This window comes from Musca domestica, unplaced genomic scaffold (assembly GCF_030504385.1).
Source record: "Musca domestica strain aabys unplaced genomic scaffold, Musca_domestica.polishedcontigs.V.1.1 110, whole genome shotgun sequence".
In the NCBI taxonomy this organism is placed as follows: Eukaryota; Metazoa; Arthropoda; class Insecta; order Diptera; family Muscidae; genus Musca; species Musca domestica.
In genome coordinates this window covers 1,644,165-1,661,295 of record NW_026712134.1, presented here as the reverse complement: position 1 = coordinate 1,661,295, position 17,131 = coordinate 1,644,165, and the positions used below count along the sequence as shown (strand labels likewise).

At 35.4% G+C, this 17,131-nt stretch overlaps 2 protein-coding genes across 2 annotated transcripts; both read left to right on the top strand.

Moving 5' to 3' along the window:
- The first annotated feature begins 964 nt into the window (after positions 1-964).
- On the top strand, positions 965-15,406 carry LOC101893661 (ras-related protein Rab-9A). Its single transcript, XM_059132150.1, has 4 exons — positions 965-1,389; positions 1,471-1,884; positions 12,550-12,744; positions 12,816-15,406. The coding sequence occupies exons 2-4, from the start codon at positions 1,693-1,695 to the stop codon at positions 13,197-13,199; spliced, it is 771 nt and encodes a 256-aa protein (XP_058988133.1). The 5' UTR covers positions 965-1,389; positions 1,471-1,692; the 3' UTR covers positions 13,200-15,406.
- On the top strand, positions 2,444-5,479 carry LOC131807134 (uncharacterized). The gene is made up of 3 exons (XM_059132149.1): positions 2,444-3,325; positions 3,378-3,855; positions 3,912-5,479. The coding sequence occupies exons 1-3, from the start codon at positions 3,135-3,137 to the stop codon at positions 4,317-4,319; spliced, it is 1,077 nt and encodes a 358-aa protein (XP_058988132.1). The 5' UTR covers positions 2,444-3,134; the 3' UTR covers positions 4,320-5,479.
- Positions 15,407-17,131: the final 1,725 nt, after the last annotated feature.

Sequence of the window (17,131 nt, the reverse complement as noted above, 5' to 3'; positions counted from 1 at the left end):
AAATGGACCATGTAGGTCCACGTTTTGGTATGATCCCTATATAATGTTACCTCCCTATTTTTGGTATTTTGGTTATTTAAGCGACATTATTTATCGGAATTGTTTCAAATTTGGTATTTGAGTTTCGTAATGAATACTACAGTCTATGACAGAAAATTGTGTGTGCAGGCCCACGTCTTCGTATAGCCCCCATGTATTATTGTACCTCTCATATTCTCATACCTTTTCAATGTTCATTTATCTATTGAGTGTGCCCTATCTGCTCTTAAAATGTCACAGCTAAGAGAAAACAATTTTCTTGTAATAATCATTATTTTAGCATAGAAAAATGTTCTCAATATTCTTCAAAAGTTTTTAAATATCTTATATTTATAAAAAATACTAATTTTTACTTAAAAATAGTAATTCAAATCAACGAAAAATACATTTGTCCATTTTATTTTTGTTTTAGGTGTCACTAGATGGAATAAATGACTTTCCGTTATGATATAGCGATTTAGTGTGCCCTATCTACTCTCTCTCTACACACTGTAATGTAAAACTCATATGAAATTTTATTCTTTGTAAAATATATTTTTTGGAGTTGAAAAGTTAATTGTTTATTTTATCTTTAATAATATTAATGAATAGTATTGTTATTAATGTCATATAATATGTATTTAAATTGATTATTTATTTTATTTTCTTATTATAAATCACTAGATACGATAAAACTCTATACATTATAACATATCAATTAAGACATTATATGCATTGCAAAATCGGATTTAAACGCTAAAAATATAATAGTTTATGTTATCCTTAAAGTTATTGACAAAAAGTATTTTTAATTTATTGTTAAAACTTATACTTAAATTCATTTATTATTTCTTTTTCCCTTTTGGGGATCACTAGATACGATAAACGACTTTCCGTTATGCCACCATCGATTAGGTGTGCTCTACCTGTGCTCATCATCAATGTCAAACTGAGAATACATGCAACAACAACATAACATACTGTTGAGTGGAGACAATTTCATTGTTGTTCTCAAAGCAACAACATCTGTGTGGCGGATTTTATTGTTTGTTGTGTTTTTTCTGTTTTTTCGGGTAAAAAACAAAATCATTCAAGAAAAAACTTAAGGGAACAACAACAAACAAGATAAGGAACACACAATACCCTAGATACCGAAGAAAGATAATAAATTAAATGCCATTTAAAAAGTTAATTAAACAATAAAATAACAAAACGGTGTAATTAGAACGAAGACGTTGACGAGGAGTCAATGAAGAGGAACCTGACAGAGGTGTGAAGTGCTGCTATATTTTTGGGCAATATTTGAAACAAAATCAACGGCAAGTGACTTGATCAAGCGAAAAAACAAGAAACAAAAGTGTGTAAATTAAGGTAAACCTCCCGTCCACCTCTCTGCCCAACCTAAAGTTTCCAAAACTTCTTTAAAATACTTATTGTGTTTTTATTTTGCAGTTTTTCTTGTGTAACCTTCTTTATTTGCAATTGAAATTGTTGCTGGTTTGTTGTGTGTCATTAACTTGGAATCGTACGCTGTTGCCTGCTCCCTTGTGTTTACTTGTTTTGTTGCCATCGTTTCCGTCTGCTTGGAATCACTACCTCGTTCACAACTCTCCGTTTCCAAGTCGATTAACTAACCATTCGAACGAAACATCAAAACAACAAATTTCACCAACCATGACGAACATGCGTCCCCCCAACAAAACGACCCTGCTAAAAGTCGTCATTTTGGGTGATGGTGGCGTCGGAAAGTCATGCCTTATGAATCGTTTTGTCTCTAATCGTTATGATGAGAACAATTTCCATACCATTGGGGTTGAGTTCATGAATAAAGATATTGATGTCGATGGAGAAAAATACACATTGCAGGTAAGTTCAATAATAATGAGATGAAGGAGGTGGAGGGAGGTATGTAGGGGGTGGAGGTGATAATGCGTCTTAAGCCGCTGTCGTGCCCTTTGTTATGTACGTATTTAAAATAGCTGCCCTGTTTTGATAGTAATCATGATATTTTACAGATATGATTTCCAGGGGCATGTGGGTACGGGGTGACTGGAAATTTGCAAGTTGTTTGCAAAAGGGGTTCCCCTAATCTATTGTAAGAAGAGACAAATAAAAACATGTGTGAATATCATTTGCATATTTTTAGAACGCCCGAAGCCGGAGGTTAAAATGCTGTATAAAAATAACCAGGCTGAGAAGAAATTTTGTATTGAGGGCAATTGAATATTGAGAAAAAGGTTAATGCTATTTAAAAATCTCTCTCTAAAGGGATTGTATGTTTGAAAAGTCTCTAAATTGATGCGAAATTTTGAAGATTATTTCTGGCTTCATTATTTTTTAAGGGTCTTTGTGGTGGAGGCGGGTATAACACCACGTTGAGATACGAGCAAATGAGATATATGTTTAATTGGGCATAAGTTGAGTTTAGGGGCTGTGTTCGGATTGACTTGAAATTTATACTACAGGTAGGTATTTTTAAACTGATTACGGCAATATAAATTTTTTGTGGGGGAAATAACCGGTTACCCGGTTATTGGACCCGAAAGTTCAGATACAATGTTCGGTTTTTATCCGGTTCCACTGAACCGATACAAACAAAATGGGTATCATTGGAAAGCTTATGAAAATACCTATCCAACAAGTGGTCACATGAACCGGTTACAAGAACCGGTTCCAGAGTAATGCAAGAAAATTGATATTTTTTACCAGTACTTTTTGAAAAACCCATAAAAACTCAAAAATGGACCCATTATAAGGTATTAAAATCTACATACCGTATTATAGCCAACAATATTGCCTTTCCAAAATGGTATCATACATGTTGATATCTTTTGTAATTCCGAAGATATTGGCTTTTAAAGTTGTTACTTATGAAAGTAGTATGAGTGAAGCCAAGTTTTATGTCGGGTTTAACGTTTTTGTTAATCTGTTTTGGTTTGAATTCGGTGTTGATTAAAAAGTGCTTTTAATATAACGTCATTTTTTGCATTCCTTTTCACGAAACTGAGTAGAAAGGGAATTAAGATACAAAGAATTTCTGCGAATGTGGGTGGAAAAGGAATATCTAAAAAGTACCGTTATAATTTAGCTAGTTTTTAATTAAAATTTTCGTTACAATGGAAAGTGTCGAACTTTTGGAAATTTATAAAATTTTCGATTATAAACGCAGTGGAGCGTTATCTGAAGGTGCCCTCCACCAATTGCAGAAGTGGGGATTAATTCCTGATGTTGGACAATTAAAATGCAATCGTGGGCATTGCATGGAGCTGGGTCCATACGTTGATTGTTGCGATGGGTGGATTTGGAGGTAAGTAAATTATATTTTATAAATTTCAAGTTCTTATTATATTTATTTTTAGGTGTCAGAAGAAGTTTCGGGGCCGTCGAACTGGGAGTTGTAATCTGAAACGTTCCTTACGAAAAGGAACGTTTTTTGATAATTCGCATCTCTCAATTTGCCAAATTATCGTCTTCAGTTTTATGTGGGTTGAGAGGGGAGGCCCTCTCAAAGACATAATACGGGAGACGAAAATTGATAAGCGGACTGCAGTGGACTGGAACAACTTCTGTAGAGAAGTTGTTGTCTTTAGTTCATTCCAGACGCAATTGCAAATAGGCGGCCCTGGAATAATTGTCGAGATCGACGAGTCTAAAATCGGAAAGAGGAAGTACCACCGTGGCCATCCTGTTGAGGGGCAATGGGTTTTCGGCGGTGTTGAACGGGAAACAAATAAATGCTTTATTGTTCCCGTTCAAGACCGCTCGAAAGAAACCTTGCTGCCCCTCATTAAAAAGTATGTAAGACCCGGTTCCGTGATTATTTCCGATTTTTGGAAGGTAAGAATATATAATATCTTGACATATTTATTTTATAATAAATATTATTTTTGTAGGCTTATGATACCTTGGATGAGGAGGGGTACACCCATCGAAAGGTGAACCATTCTGAACATTTTGTGGATCCCGAAACGGGGCACCACACTAATACCATAGAGGGTTTGTGGCGCCACCTCAAGGTATCACTTTCTGCATATAACCGTAGAAAAATATTTTTCAACGGTTATATACAGAAATTTATATTCTTGAGGTGGTGTCACGCAAATCTGAAAAATCCATTTGAGGAATTCCTGCGCTTTGCTGGTCAACTTTATGACCCCACAAATAGTAAAGTTGAAAAGCAAAGGCAGGAATTCCAAATGGATTCAGCGGAACCCTATATGGTATTGGAGGTGAGTGCTCCTGAGGAGTCCGATAGTTCAGAAGATGAGGACGCACCACCTCAAAAAAGAAGGCGCACCTAGGAAAATTTTAATTGTTTAATTGTTTAATTTTTAATATTTAAATTTGTTATTGTTATTGTTATTTCTAATTTAAGTTTGTTTCCTAATTTGTTCATATAGTTTGTAATTTAGCGTTATTTATTAAGAAAAAGTATAAAAAAATTGATTAAGAATAAAAGGTGTTTTAATTATAAAAGTTTAGAAAACTATGGATTGCGTAGCCGGTGTTGGACATACATCAGAGGAGAAAATCTCAAGCCCCGGCCGAAGGCCGGCTACCTACAAAGATTACAATGTTTAGAAAAATTAGCGATCGCGTAGCCGGTGTTGGACATACCCCAGAGGAGAAAATCTCAAGCCCCGGCCGAAGGCCGGCTACCTACGAAGATTACGATGTTTAGAAAAATTAGCGATCGCGTAGCCGGTGTTGGACATACCCCAGAGGAGAAAATCTCAAGCCCCGGCCGAAGGCCGGCTACCTACGAAGATTACGATGTTTAGAAAAACTAGCGATCGCGTAGCCGGTGTAGGACATACCCCAGAGGAGAAAATCTCAAGCCCCGGCCGAAGGCCGGCTACCTACAAAGATTACGATGTTAAGAAAAACTAGCGATCGCGTAGCCGGTGTTGGACATACCCCAGAGAAGAAAATCTCAAACCCCGGCCGAAGGCCGGCTGTTTAAAAATGCTATAGAGGTTAGATACATTTGACTGGAGAAAAAATTGCAAATTAATGACTTCTATCACTAATATCTTCGGAACTACAAAAGATATCAACATGTATGATACCATTTTGGAAAGGCAATATTGTTGGCTATAATACGGTATGTAGATTTTAATACCTTATAATGGGTCCATTTTTGAGTTTTTATGGGTTTTTCAAAAAGTACTGGTAAAAAATATCAATTTTCTTGCATTACTCTGGAACCGGTTCTTGTAACCGGTTCATGTGACCACTTGTTGGATAGGTATTTTCATAAGCTTTCCAATGATACCCATTTTGTTTGTATCGGTTCAGTGGAACCGGATAAAAACCGAACATTGTATCTGAACTTTCGGGTCCAATAACCGGGTAACCGGTTATTTCCCCCACAAAAAATTTATATTGCCGTAATCAGTTTAAAAATACCTACCTGTGGTAAAAATTTCAAAATGATCAGAGCACAGCCCCTAAACTCAACTTGCTCCGTTTAATTGTAATTTATTAAAATACCTATTTCAGATCCCATAGAATAAAATGCCAAATTCTAGTAGCCAAGGCCCTCTCTATCACCAAAACGAATTGAGAAAACAGCTTAGAATTAGAATTGTGGAGTAGGGTATAAAACTCAGCCGTGAGAAAATGATAATGAAATATAAAGTTTATTTTGAACTCATCAAATAATAATTTCATATTCAAAATTCCAAATCCTAGTATAAAAGGCCCCCAAAAATAGCAAACAATTTGAGAAAAAATGGCTCGGTTAAATGTTGAAGAACGTTCAATGATATTTAAGAATCGCTCTCTAAAGGGTAATTTGTGTGTCTGCTTTAAGCTAATGTCGATATCAATATAAGGCAATACATTGACTGGAATTTCCAAGAAATCACCAAATGTTAAAACTTTTTGCAACAACAAAACATTTCCTAGTCATATTTTTTCCATCTCAATATCCTATTTGGTGTGAAATACCAAAACGTGATTTGATACATACATATGTTTATATTAGTTTTCTAGTTTTTTTTATTTTGTTTTTTTTTTTCACTTATTTGGTTGACAATATCAGGCCATTGTTTTGGAATGTGACGCATCTAACAAATCGCCAACGGTCGATTTATCTATAATTATACCCCAAGTGATGCTATAATAATAATTAAATGACAATTGGTAGTAGTTTTTTTTTATTATTCATTCCATTCCTCTTTCATTTATGGCGCGGGTACACACACACACGTCCAATACTTACATGGGATGCAGTAAATCAGGAATGTTGATCGATTGTATTTGTTATGGGAATATGTGGTATATCTCGATCCACTTTTGTCTTAACAACAAAATGTTCTGGTTGACACTTCTGGCGAGCCGCTGACCCGCCCGATTGGGAAGTGGTGTCTGCTGTCGTATTATTTATTAATGAATAAGTTTTGAATTAGTAATTGGTTAGAACGTAAAATTGTTATTAATTACAAAATGAAACTAACCTTCTGTCGTTCGAGGCATTTATAAGAGGTTTTCTTGGAATAAATGTGCCTCAGTAAATAATTGAGTTTTTTTTTAATTGCCACGCTTTACCATAAAGAACTTTCTTTCCACAAACATACATGCTTCACCAGGCCTTAAAAAAGATTTGAAAATTTTTTTCTTTAAAAATCCACGCTTTGCTGGGTTTTGAAATTTTTTTTTTGTTAAAAAATCCTCTCTTTGTTGATCCTCGAAAATTTGTTTCTTTAAAAATCCACGCTTTGCTGGGCTTTGAAAAATTTTTTCTTTAAAAATCCACGCTATGTTGGGCTTTGAAAATTGTTTTCTTTAAAAATCAACGCTTTACTGGCCTTTGAATAATTGTTTCTTTAAAAATCAACGCTTTACTGGCCCTTTAATAATTGTTTCTTTAAAAATCCACGCTTTACTTACACTTGAATATTTGTTTCTTTAAAAATCAACGCTTTACTGGCCCTTTAATAATTGTTTCTTTAAAAATCCACGCTTTGCAAGCCCTTGAATATTTATTTCTTTAAAAATCCACGCCTGGCTAAGCCTTGAATTTTTTTTCTTTAAAAATCCAGGCTTTGCTATCACTTGAAAATTTGTTTCTTTAAAAATCCACGCTTAACTAGCCCTTGAATATTTGTTTCTTTAAAAATCCACGCTTAACTAGCCCTTGAATATTTGTTTCTTTAAAAATCCACGCTTAACTAGCCCTTGAATATTTGTTTCTTTAAAAATCCACGCTTAACTAGCTCTTGAATATTTGTTTCTTTAAAAATCCACGCTTTACTAACTCTTGAAAATGATTTTCTTTAAAAAAACATGCTTTGTTGGTCCTTGAATATTTGTTTCTTTAAAAATCCACGCTTTACTAGCCCTTGAATATTTGTTTCTTTAAAAATCCACGCTTTACTAGCCCTTGAATATTTGTTTCTTTTAAAATCCACGCTTTACTAGCCCTTGAATATTTATTTCTTTAAAAATCCACGCTCTGCTAGCCCTTGAATATCTGTTTCTTTAAAAATCCACGCTTTACTAGCTCTTGAATATTTGTTTCTTTAAAAATCCACGCTTTACTAGCCCTTTAATATTTGTTTCTTCAAAAAAAAATTCATGCTTTACTAACCCTTGAATATTTGTTTCTTTAAAAATCAAAGCTTTTTGTTGGGCCTGGAATATTTTTTTCTTTAAAAATCCTCGCTTTACTAGTCCTTGAATATTTCTTTCTGTAAAAATCCACGCTATGCTGGGCCTTGAAAATTGTTTTCTTTAAAAATTCACGCTTTATTAGTCCTTGTATATTTGTTTCTTTAAGAATTCAGCTATCCCTAGAAAATTTCTTTCTTTAAAAATCCACGCTTTACTAACACTTGAATATTTGTTTCTTTAAAAATCAACGCTTTACTGGCCTTTGAATAATTGTTTCTTTAAAAATCAACGCTTTACTGGCCCTTTAATAATTGTTTCTTTAAAAATCCACGCTTTGCAAGCCCTTGAATATTTATTTCTTTAAAAATCCACGCCTGGCTAAGCCTTGATTTTTTTTCTTTAAAAATCCACACTTTACTAGCCCTTGAATATTTGTTTCTTTAAAAATCCACGCTTAACTAGCCCTTGAATATTTGTTTCTTTAAAAAACCACGCTTAACTAGCTCTTGAATATTTGTTTCTTTAAAAATCCACGCTTTACTAACCCTTGAAAATGATTTTCTTTAAAAAACATGCTTTGTTGGGACTTGAATATTTGTTTCTTTTAAAATCCACGCTTTACTAGTCCTTGAATATTTGTTTCTTTAAAAATCCTGGTCCTTGAATATTTGTTTCTTTTAAAATCCACGCTTTACTAGTCCTTGAATATTTGTTTCTTTAAAAATCCTGGTCCTTGAATATTTGTTTCTTTAAAAATCCACGCTTTACTAGTCCTTGAATAATTGTTTCTTTAAAAATCCACGCTTTACTAGTCCTTGAATATTTGTTTCTTTAAAAATCCACGCTCTGCTAGCCCTTGAATATTTGTTTCTTTAAAAATCCACGCTTTACTAGCCCTTGAATATTTATTTCTTTAAAAATCCACGCTCTGCTAGCCCTTGAATATTTGTTTCTTTAAAAATCCACGCTTTACTAGCCCTTGAAAATGGTTTTCTTTAAAAATCCAGGCTTTACCCTTGAAAATTTGTTTCTTTAAAAACTCATGCTTTACTAGCCCTTGAAAATGTTTTTCTTTAAAAATCCAGGCTTTACCTTTGAAAATTTATTTCTTTAAAAATTCATGCTTTACTAGCCCTTGAAAATTTGTTTCTATAAAAATCCACGCTTTACTAGCCCTTGAATATTTGTTTCTTTAAAAATCTACGCTTTGCTGGGCTTTGAAAAATTTTTTCTTTAAAAATCTGCGCTTTACTATCCCTTGAAAATTTGTTTTTTTAAAAATCCACGCTATGTTGGGCTTTGAAAATTGTTTTCTTTAAAAATCCACGCTATGTTGGGCTTTGAAAATTGTTTTCTTTAAAAATCCACGCTTTACTAGTCCTTGAATATTTGTTTCTATAAAAATCCACGCTTTACTAGCCCTTGAATATTTGTTTCTTTAAAAATCCACGCTTTGCTGGGCCTTCAAGATTTTTTTCTTTAAAAATCCTAGAATTTTTTTTCTTTAAAATCCACGCTTTGCTGTTTATGAGCCTCATGGTTACTCAAATTTTTGTCCCTTTCTGGGGGAGGTACCAGAAGGAGTGGACCGATACATTCCATCTTCACAGAAGATTTTGTGTTAGTAAAAATAAAGAGATGTGTGAAATATTAAGAGAACCGGATTCTTATTTTCTAATCGTTTTGGTTATTCCAAACATTGACCCTTTGTGGGGGAGGTACCAGAAGAAATGATCCAATCTCTACCATCTTTATAACAGATCTTGTGTTGATGGAAACATTGAGATGTACCAAGTCTGGAATGGAATCGGATGTTAATTTCGCGTTTTATGAGCTTCAAGGGTATTCACATTTTTGACCCTTTGTGGGGGAGGTACCGTGGGGAGTGGACCGATACATTCCATCTTCACAGAAGATTTTGTGTTAGTAAAAATAAAGAGATGTGTGAAACATGAAGAGAACCGGATGCTTATTCCAGATTTTATAATCGTTTTGGTTATTCAAAACTTTGACCCTTTGTGGGGAAGGTACCAGAAGAAATGGTCCGATCTCGACCATTTTTATAACAATTCTTGTGATGATAGAAATATTGAAATGTACCAAGTCTGAATGGAATCGGGTGTTAATTTCGCGTTTTATGAGCTTCAAGGGTATTCACATTTTTGACCCTTTGTGGGGGAGGTACAAAAAGGAATGGACCGATATATTCCATCTTCACAGCAGATCTTGTGTTAGTAAAAATAAAGAGATGTGTGAAACATGAAGAGTGCCGGATGCTTATTTCGGATTTTATGATCGTTTTGAGTATTCAAAACCTTGACCCTTTGTGGGGGAGGTACTTGATAGAGTAGACCGATGTTGTCAATTTTCTCACCTGTCCTAGCATTGATGCAAATATTAAGATTTGCTAAGTTGGAGCAAAATCTGATCATCGTTTCTCTTTCTGGGCAGTAAACCATTTTTTGAAATTTCCGACCTTTTGTGGGGGAGGTACCAGAAGGAGTTGATCGATATATTCCATCTTCACACCAGACCTTGGGTTAAGAAAAAATATTGTGATGTGTGTAATTTCGAGACATTCGGACTCTTACATCACATTTTACAAGAGTTATAATTATTCAAAATTTTGACGCTTTGTGTGGGAGGTGCTTGATGGAGTGGATCGATATTGTCCATTTTCGCACCTGACCTAGTACTGATGCAAATATTAGGATTTGCAAAGTTGGAGCAAAATCGAATTATATTTTCTCTTTCTGTGCAGTAAATTATTTTTTTGAAATTATTGACCTTTTGTGGGGGAGGTACCAGAAGGAGTGGACCGATACATTCCATCTTAACGCCAGACCTTGGGTTAAGAAAAAATATTGTGATGTGTGTAATTTCGAGACATTCGGACTCTTACATCACATTTTACAAGAGTTATAATTATTCAAAATTATGACCCTTTGTGGGGGAACTACTTGATGGAGTGGATCGATATTGTCCATTTTTTCACCTGACCTAGCACTGATGCAGATATTAGGATTTGCAAAGTTGGAGCAAAATCGAATTATATTTTCTCTTTCTGTGCAGTAAATTATTTTTTTGAAATTATTGACCTTTTGTGGGGGAGGTACCAGAAGGAGTGGACCGATACATTCCATCTTAACGCCAGACCTTGGGTTGATAAAAATATTGGGATTTGTGTAATTTGAAGACAATCGGACCATTACATCCCATTTCATAAGAGTTATAATTATTCAAAATTTTGACCATCTGTGGGAGAGGTACTTGATGGAGTGGGCCGATATTGTCCATTTTCGAATATGACCTAGAACTGATGCAAATATTAGGATTTTCGAAGTTGGAGCAAAATCAGATTATCCTTTCTCTTTTTGTGCAGTAAATAATGTTCTTTGAAAATGTTAACATTTTGTGGGGGATTCCAGAAGGAGTGGACCGGTATATTCCATCTTAACACCAGACCTTTAGTTAATAAAAATATTAGGGTGTGTGTAATTTGAAGACAATCGGTCTCTTATGTCACATTTTATGAGAGTCATAATTATTCAAAATGATGACCCTTTTTGTGGGAGGTACTTGATTGAGTGGACGGATATTGTCCATTTTCTCACCAGACCTAGCACTGATGCAAATATTAGGATTTGCAAAGTTGGAACAAAATCGGATTATCCTTTCTCTTTTTGTGCAAAAAATATTTTTTGAAAATGTCGATCTTTTGTGGTACACAAGGAGTACTCCGATACATTTCATCTTCACACCAGACCCTAGTTTAATAAAAATATTTTGATGGGTGTAATTTGAAGACAATCGGATACTTACATCACATTTTATAAGACTTATAATTATTCAAAATTTTGACCCTTTGTGGGAGAGGTACTTGATGGAGTGGGCCGATATTGTCCATTTTCAAATATGACCTAGGACTGATGCAAATATTAGGATTTCCAAAGTTGGAGCAAAATCGGATTGTACTTTCTCTTTCTGTGCAGTAAAATATTTTGTTTGAAATTGTCGACCTTTTATGGGCCGACTCTTTCTGGTGGGCCGATATTATCCATCTTCTCACCAGACCTTAGGTTAAGAAAAAATATCGTGATGTGTGTAATTTGAAGATAATCGGACACTTACATCCCGTTTTATAAGAGTTATAATTATTCACAATTTTGACGCTTTGTGGGGGAGGTACTTGATGGAGTAGACCGATGTTGTCAATTTTCTCACCTGACCTAGCACTAATGGAAATATTAAGATTTGCAAAGTTGGAGCAAAATCGGAATATCCTTTCTCTTTCTGTGCAGTAAAATATTTTTTTTTGAAATTGTCGACCTTTTATGGGGGAGGTACCAGAAGGAGTGGGCCGATACATTTCATATTCTCACCAGACCTTGGGTTCATAAAAATATTGTGATCTGTATAATTTCGAGACAACCAAACTCTTACACCCCATTTTATAAGAGTTATAATTATTTAAAATTTTGACCCTTTGTGGGGGAGGTACTTGATAGAGTAGACCGATGTTGTCAATTTTCTCACCTGACCTAGCACTGATGCAAATATTAGGATTTGCAAAGTTGGAGCAAAATCTGATTATCCTTTCTCTTTCTGGGCAGTAAACCATTTTTTGAAATTTCCGACCTTTTGTGGGGGAGGTACCAGAAAGAGTTGATCGATATATTCCATCTTCACACCAGACCTTAGGTTAATAAAAATATTGTGATGTGTGTAATTTGAAGATAATCGGACACTTACATCCCGTTTTATAAGAGTTATAATTATTCAAAATTTTGACGCTTTGTGGGTGAGGTGCTTGATGGAGTGGGCCGATGTTGTCCATTTTCTCACCTGACCTAGCACAAGATGCAAGTATTAGGATTTGCATTTCCCATTTCAAAATTTTGCTTTTATTTCCAGATTTGGGACACTGCTGGCCAGGAACGTTTTCGTGCATTGCGTACCCCCTTCTATCGCGGTTCAGATGTCTGTCTCTTGTGCTATGCCATCGATGATTATGACAGTTTTCGTGGCCTAAAACAATGGCGTCAGGAATTTTTACACTATGCCGATGTTAATGCCGATAAGTTCCCCTTTATTGTTGTGGGTAATAAGGTAAGTGTGAAGATCTCACTTTCAATTTCCAGAAATACTTTTCATATTTCCCATATTATCTTTTATTGCAGAACGATATGGCCCATCATTGCCGCCAGGTGCCCTACGATGAGGTGAAACAATGGTGCGATCAAAATAACATCAACTGTCAAATTGAAACCTCATCGAAGACAGCGACCAATGTAACAGATGCCTTCGTATTGGCTGTACGCCAATGGAAACATATGGAACGTATTGCGGAAATTGAATTGAAACAAAACGATACAATTGATTTGACCAAAACGATTAAATTGGCGCACAATCGTTTTTGTTGTACTGGCGGTGGCGGTGGTAGTAGTGCGGCATCCACAAATGCCGATTCCGAGGATGAAAGTATGAATATTGTGTCGCCCAAACGTTTCGGGCGAAGACAGCAGCAGCAGCAAAAGGCATCGTCAACACAATTTCAGCTTTAAGTTTTCTGTATGTAGGAATGGAAACGTAAATACTGTACTGTATGTATCATTCAAATTGGTTGTAAGTTATTCTGTTTGGTTTTTATTTTCAATTTTTTTTTAAGAAAATGAATGACCAACTCCTCTTTTTTTAGAAAATTTAAGAAACAAAGATATAAGTACTTCCACCAGAATAGTCTGGATTCTTTGATCATTGATCATTTCGTCTGGATTCTTTTTATCAACGAATTTAAAAAAGGGAGAAATCTAATTAAACTCTCTGATGATGACTATCGGAGATAGTCGAAGTATCGGAAAAATTAATTTAAAAAATTTGTCTGTTTTTTATACCCTCAGCCACATATATAGAGAGGCTATATATCATTTGTTATGGCCAAAAAATAATGCTTCTAGACGCTAGGTCTCTTTGGACCAAATTAATTAATTTCATTTCAGAACATTTGGAGTCGATCTAGTGATGCCCGTCTGTCTGTCTGTCTGGCTTGTATGCACGATAACTCTCAAAGGAAGTATTCGATTTGATCCAAACTTGGTACATCGTAATATTATTATCAAATTTAGATCGAGTTCCGAGATGGGCAATATCGGTCCACCCCTTCTAGTACCTCCCCCACAAAATGTTAACAGTTTCAAAGAAAATAATTTACTGCACAGAAAGAGAAAGGATAATCCGATTTTGTTCCAACTTTGCAAATCTTAGTATTTGCATCAGTGCTAGGTCAGGTGCGAAAATGGATAATATCGGTCCACTCCATCAAGTACCTCCCACACAAAGGGTCAACATTTTGAATAATTATAACTCTTATAAAATGTTATGTAAGTATCCGATCGTCTTCAAATTTCACACATCACAATATTTTAATTGACTCAAGGTTTTGTGTGAAGATGGAATGTATCGGTCCACTCCTTCTGGTACCTGCCCCACAAAAGGTCAATAATTTCAAAAAAATAATTTACTGCACAGAAAGAGAAAATATAATTCGATTTTGCTCCAACTTTGCAAATCTTAATAATTGCATCAGTGCCAGGTTATATGCGAAAATGGACAAAATCCGTCCACTCCATCAAGTACCTCCCACACATAGGGTCAACATTTTCAATAATTATAACTCTTATAAAATGTGATGTAAGTGTCCGATTGTCTTCAAATTTCACACATCACAATATTTTCATTAAGCCAAGGTTTGGTGTGAAGATGGAATATATTGGTCCACTCCTTCTGGTACCTACCCCACAAATGGTCCAAATTTTGAATATCTATGAAGCTCATAAAACGAGAAATTAACATCCGATTCCATTCAGATTTGGTACATCTCGATATTTCCATCAACACACGATCTCTTATAAAGATGGTAGAGATCGGACCATTCCTTCTGGTACCTCCCCCACAAAGGGTCAAAATTTTGAATATTCATGACATTCATAAAAGACGAAATTAACATCCGATTCCATTCAGATTTGGTACATCTCGATATTTCCATCAACACAAGATCTCTTATAAAGATGGTAGAGATCGGACCATTCCTTCTGGTACCTTCCCCACAAAGGGTTAAAAGTCTTGAATAACCAAAACGACCATAAAATCCGAAATAAGCATCCAACTCTCTTCAAATTATACACATCCCATTATTTCTGTTGACACAAGATTTGCTGTGAAGATGGAATATATCAGCCTACTCCTTCTGATACCTCTCCCACAAAGGGTCAAAATTTTGAATATTTATGAAGCTCATAAAACGCAAAATTTAACATCCGATTTCATTCAGACTTGGCACATCTCAATATTTCCATCAACACAAGATCTGTTATGAGGATGGTAGAGATCGGACTATTTCTTCTGGTATCTCCCCCACAAAGGGTCAACATTTTGAATATTTATTAAGCTCATAAAACGCAAAATAACCAACCGATTCCATTCAGACGTGGTAAGTCTCAATATTTCCATCAACACAAGGTATGTTATAAAGATGGTAGAGATCGGTCCATTTCTTCTTTTACCTACCCCACAAAGGGTCAAAGTCTTGAATAACCAAAAACACCATAAAATCCAAAATAAGCATCCGGTTCTCTTCATATTTCACACATTCCATTATTTCTACTAACACAAGATCTGCTGTGAATATGGTATATGTCCGTTCACTCCTTCTGGTACCTCCCCCAAAAAGGGTCAAAATTTTGAATATCTATGAAGCTCATAAAACGCGAAATTAACATCCGATTCCATTCAGATTTGGTACATCTCAATATTTCCATCAACACAAGATCTGTTACAAAGACAGTAGAGTTCGGACCATTGCTTGTGGTAACTCCCCCACAAAAGGTCAACGTCTTGAATAACCGAAAACGACCATTAATTTCGAAATAAGCATCCGGTTCACTTCGTATTTCACACATGCCATTATTTTTACTAACCCAAGGTTTGGTGAGAAGATGGTATATATCCGTTCACTCCTTCAGGTACCTCCCCCACAAAGTGTCAACATTTTTGAGTAACCATGAGACTCATAAAACGCGAAATTAACACCCGATTCCATTCAGACTTGGTACATCTCAATATTTCCATCAACACAATATTTATTATAAAGATTGTAGAGATCTTACCCTTTCTTCTGGTACCTCCCCCACAAAGGGTTAAAAGTCTTGAATAACCAAAACGATAATAAAAACCGAATAAAGCATCCGGTTCTCTTCATATTTCATACAACCCATTATTTCTATTGACACAAGATCTGGTGTGAAGATGGTATATATCGGTCCACTCCTTCTGGTACCTCCCCCAAAAAGGGTCAAAATTTTTAATATCTATGAAGCTCATGAAACGCGAAATTAACATCCGATTCCATTCAGATTTGGTACATCTCGATATTTCCATCAACACAAGATCTCTTATAAAGATGGTAGAGATCGGACCATTCCTTCTGGTACCTCCCCCACAAAGGCTGAAAGTCTTGAATAACCAAAACGATCATAAAATTCGAAATAAGCATCCGATTCTCTTCAAATTACACACATCACAATATTTTTATTAACTCAAGGTCTGGTGTGAAGATAGGATATATCGGTTCACTCCTTCCGGTACCTCCCCCACAAAGGGTCAATATTTTTCAGTAACCATGAGGCTCATAAAACGTGAAATTAACACTTGATTTCATTCAGACTTGGTACATCTCGATATTTCCATCAACACACGATCTCTTAAAATAGAGATCGGACCATTTTTCTGGTAGCTCCCCCACATAGGGTTCTAAGTCTTGAATAACCAAAACGGTTATAAAATTCGAAATAAGCATCCGGTTCTCCTCAAATTTCACACAACTCATTAGTTCTATTGACACAAGATCTGCTGTGAAGATGGGACATATCGGTCCACTCCTTCTGATACCTCCCCCACAAAGGGTCAAAATTTTGAGTTACCATGAGGCTCATTAAACACGAAATTTACATCCGATTCCATTTAGACATGATACATCTCAATATTTCCATCAACACAAGATCTGTTATAAAGATGGTAGAGATCGGACCATTTCTTCTGGTACCTCCCCCACAAAGGGTTAAAAGTCTTGAATAACCAAAAACGATCATAAAATTCGAAATTAGCATCCGGTTCGCTTGAAATTACACACATCACAATGTTTTCATTAATTCAAGGTTTGGTGTGAACATGGCATATATCGGTCCACTCCTTCTGGTACCTCCCCCCACAAGACGTCAACATTTTGAGTAAACATGAAGTTCATAAAACGCGAAATTAACATCCGATTCCATTAAGATTTGGTACATCTCAATATTTCCATCAACACAAGATCTGTTACAAAGATAGTAGAGATCGGACCATTCCTTCTGGTACCTCCCCCACAAAGGGTCAAGGGTTTGAATAACGAAAAACAATCATAAAAATTGAAATAAGCATCCGGTTCTCTTCGTATTTCACA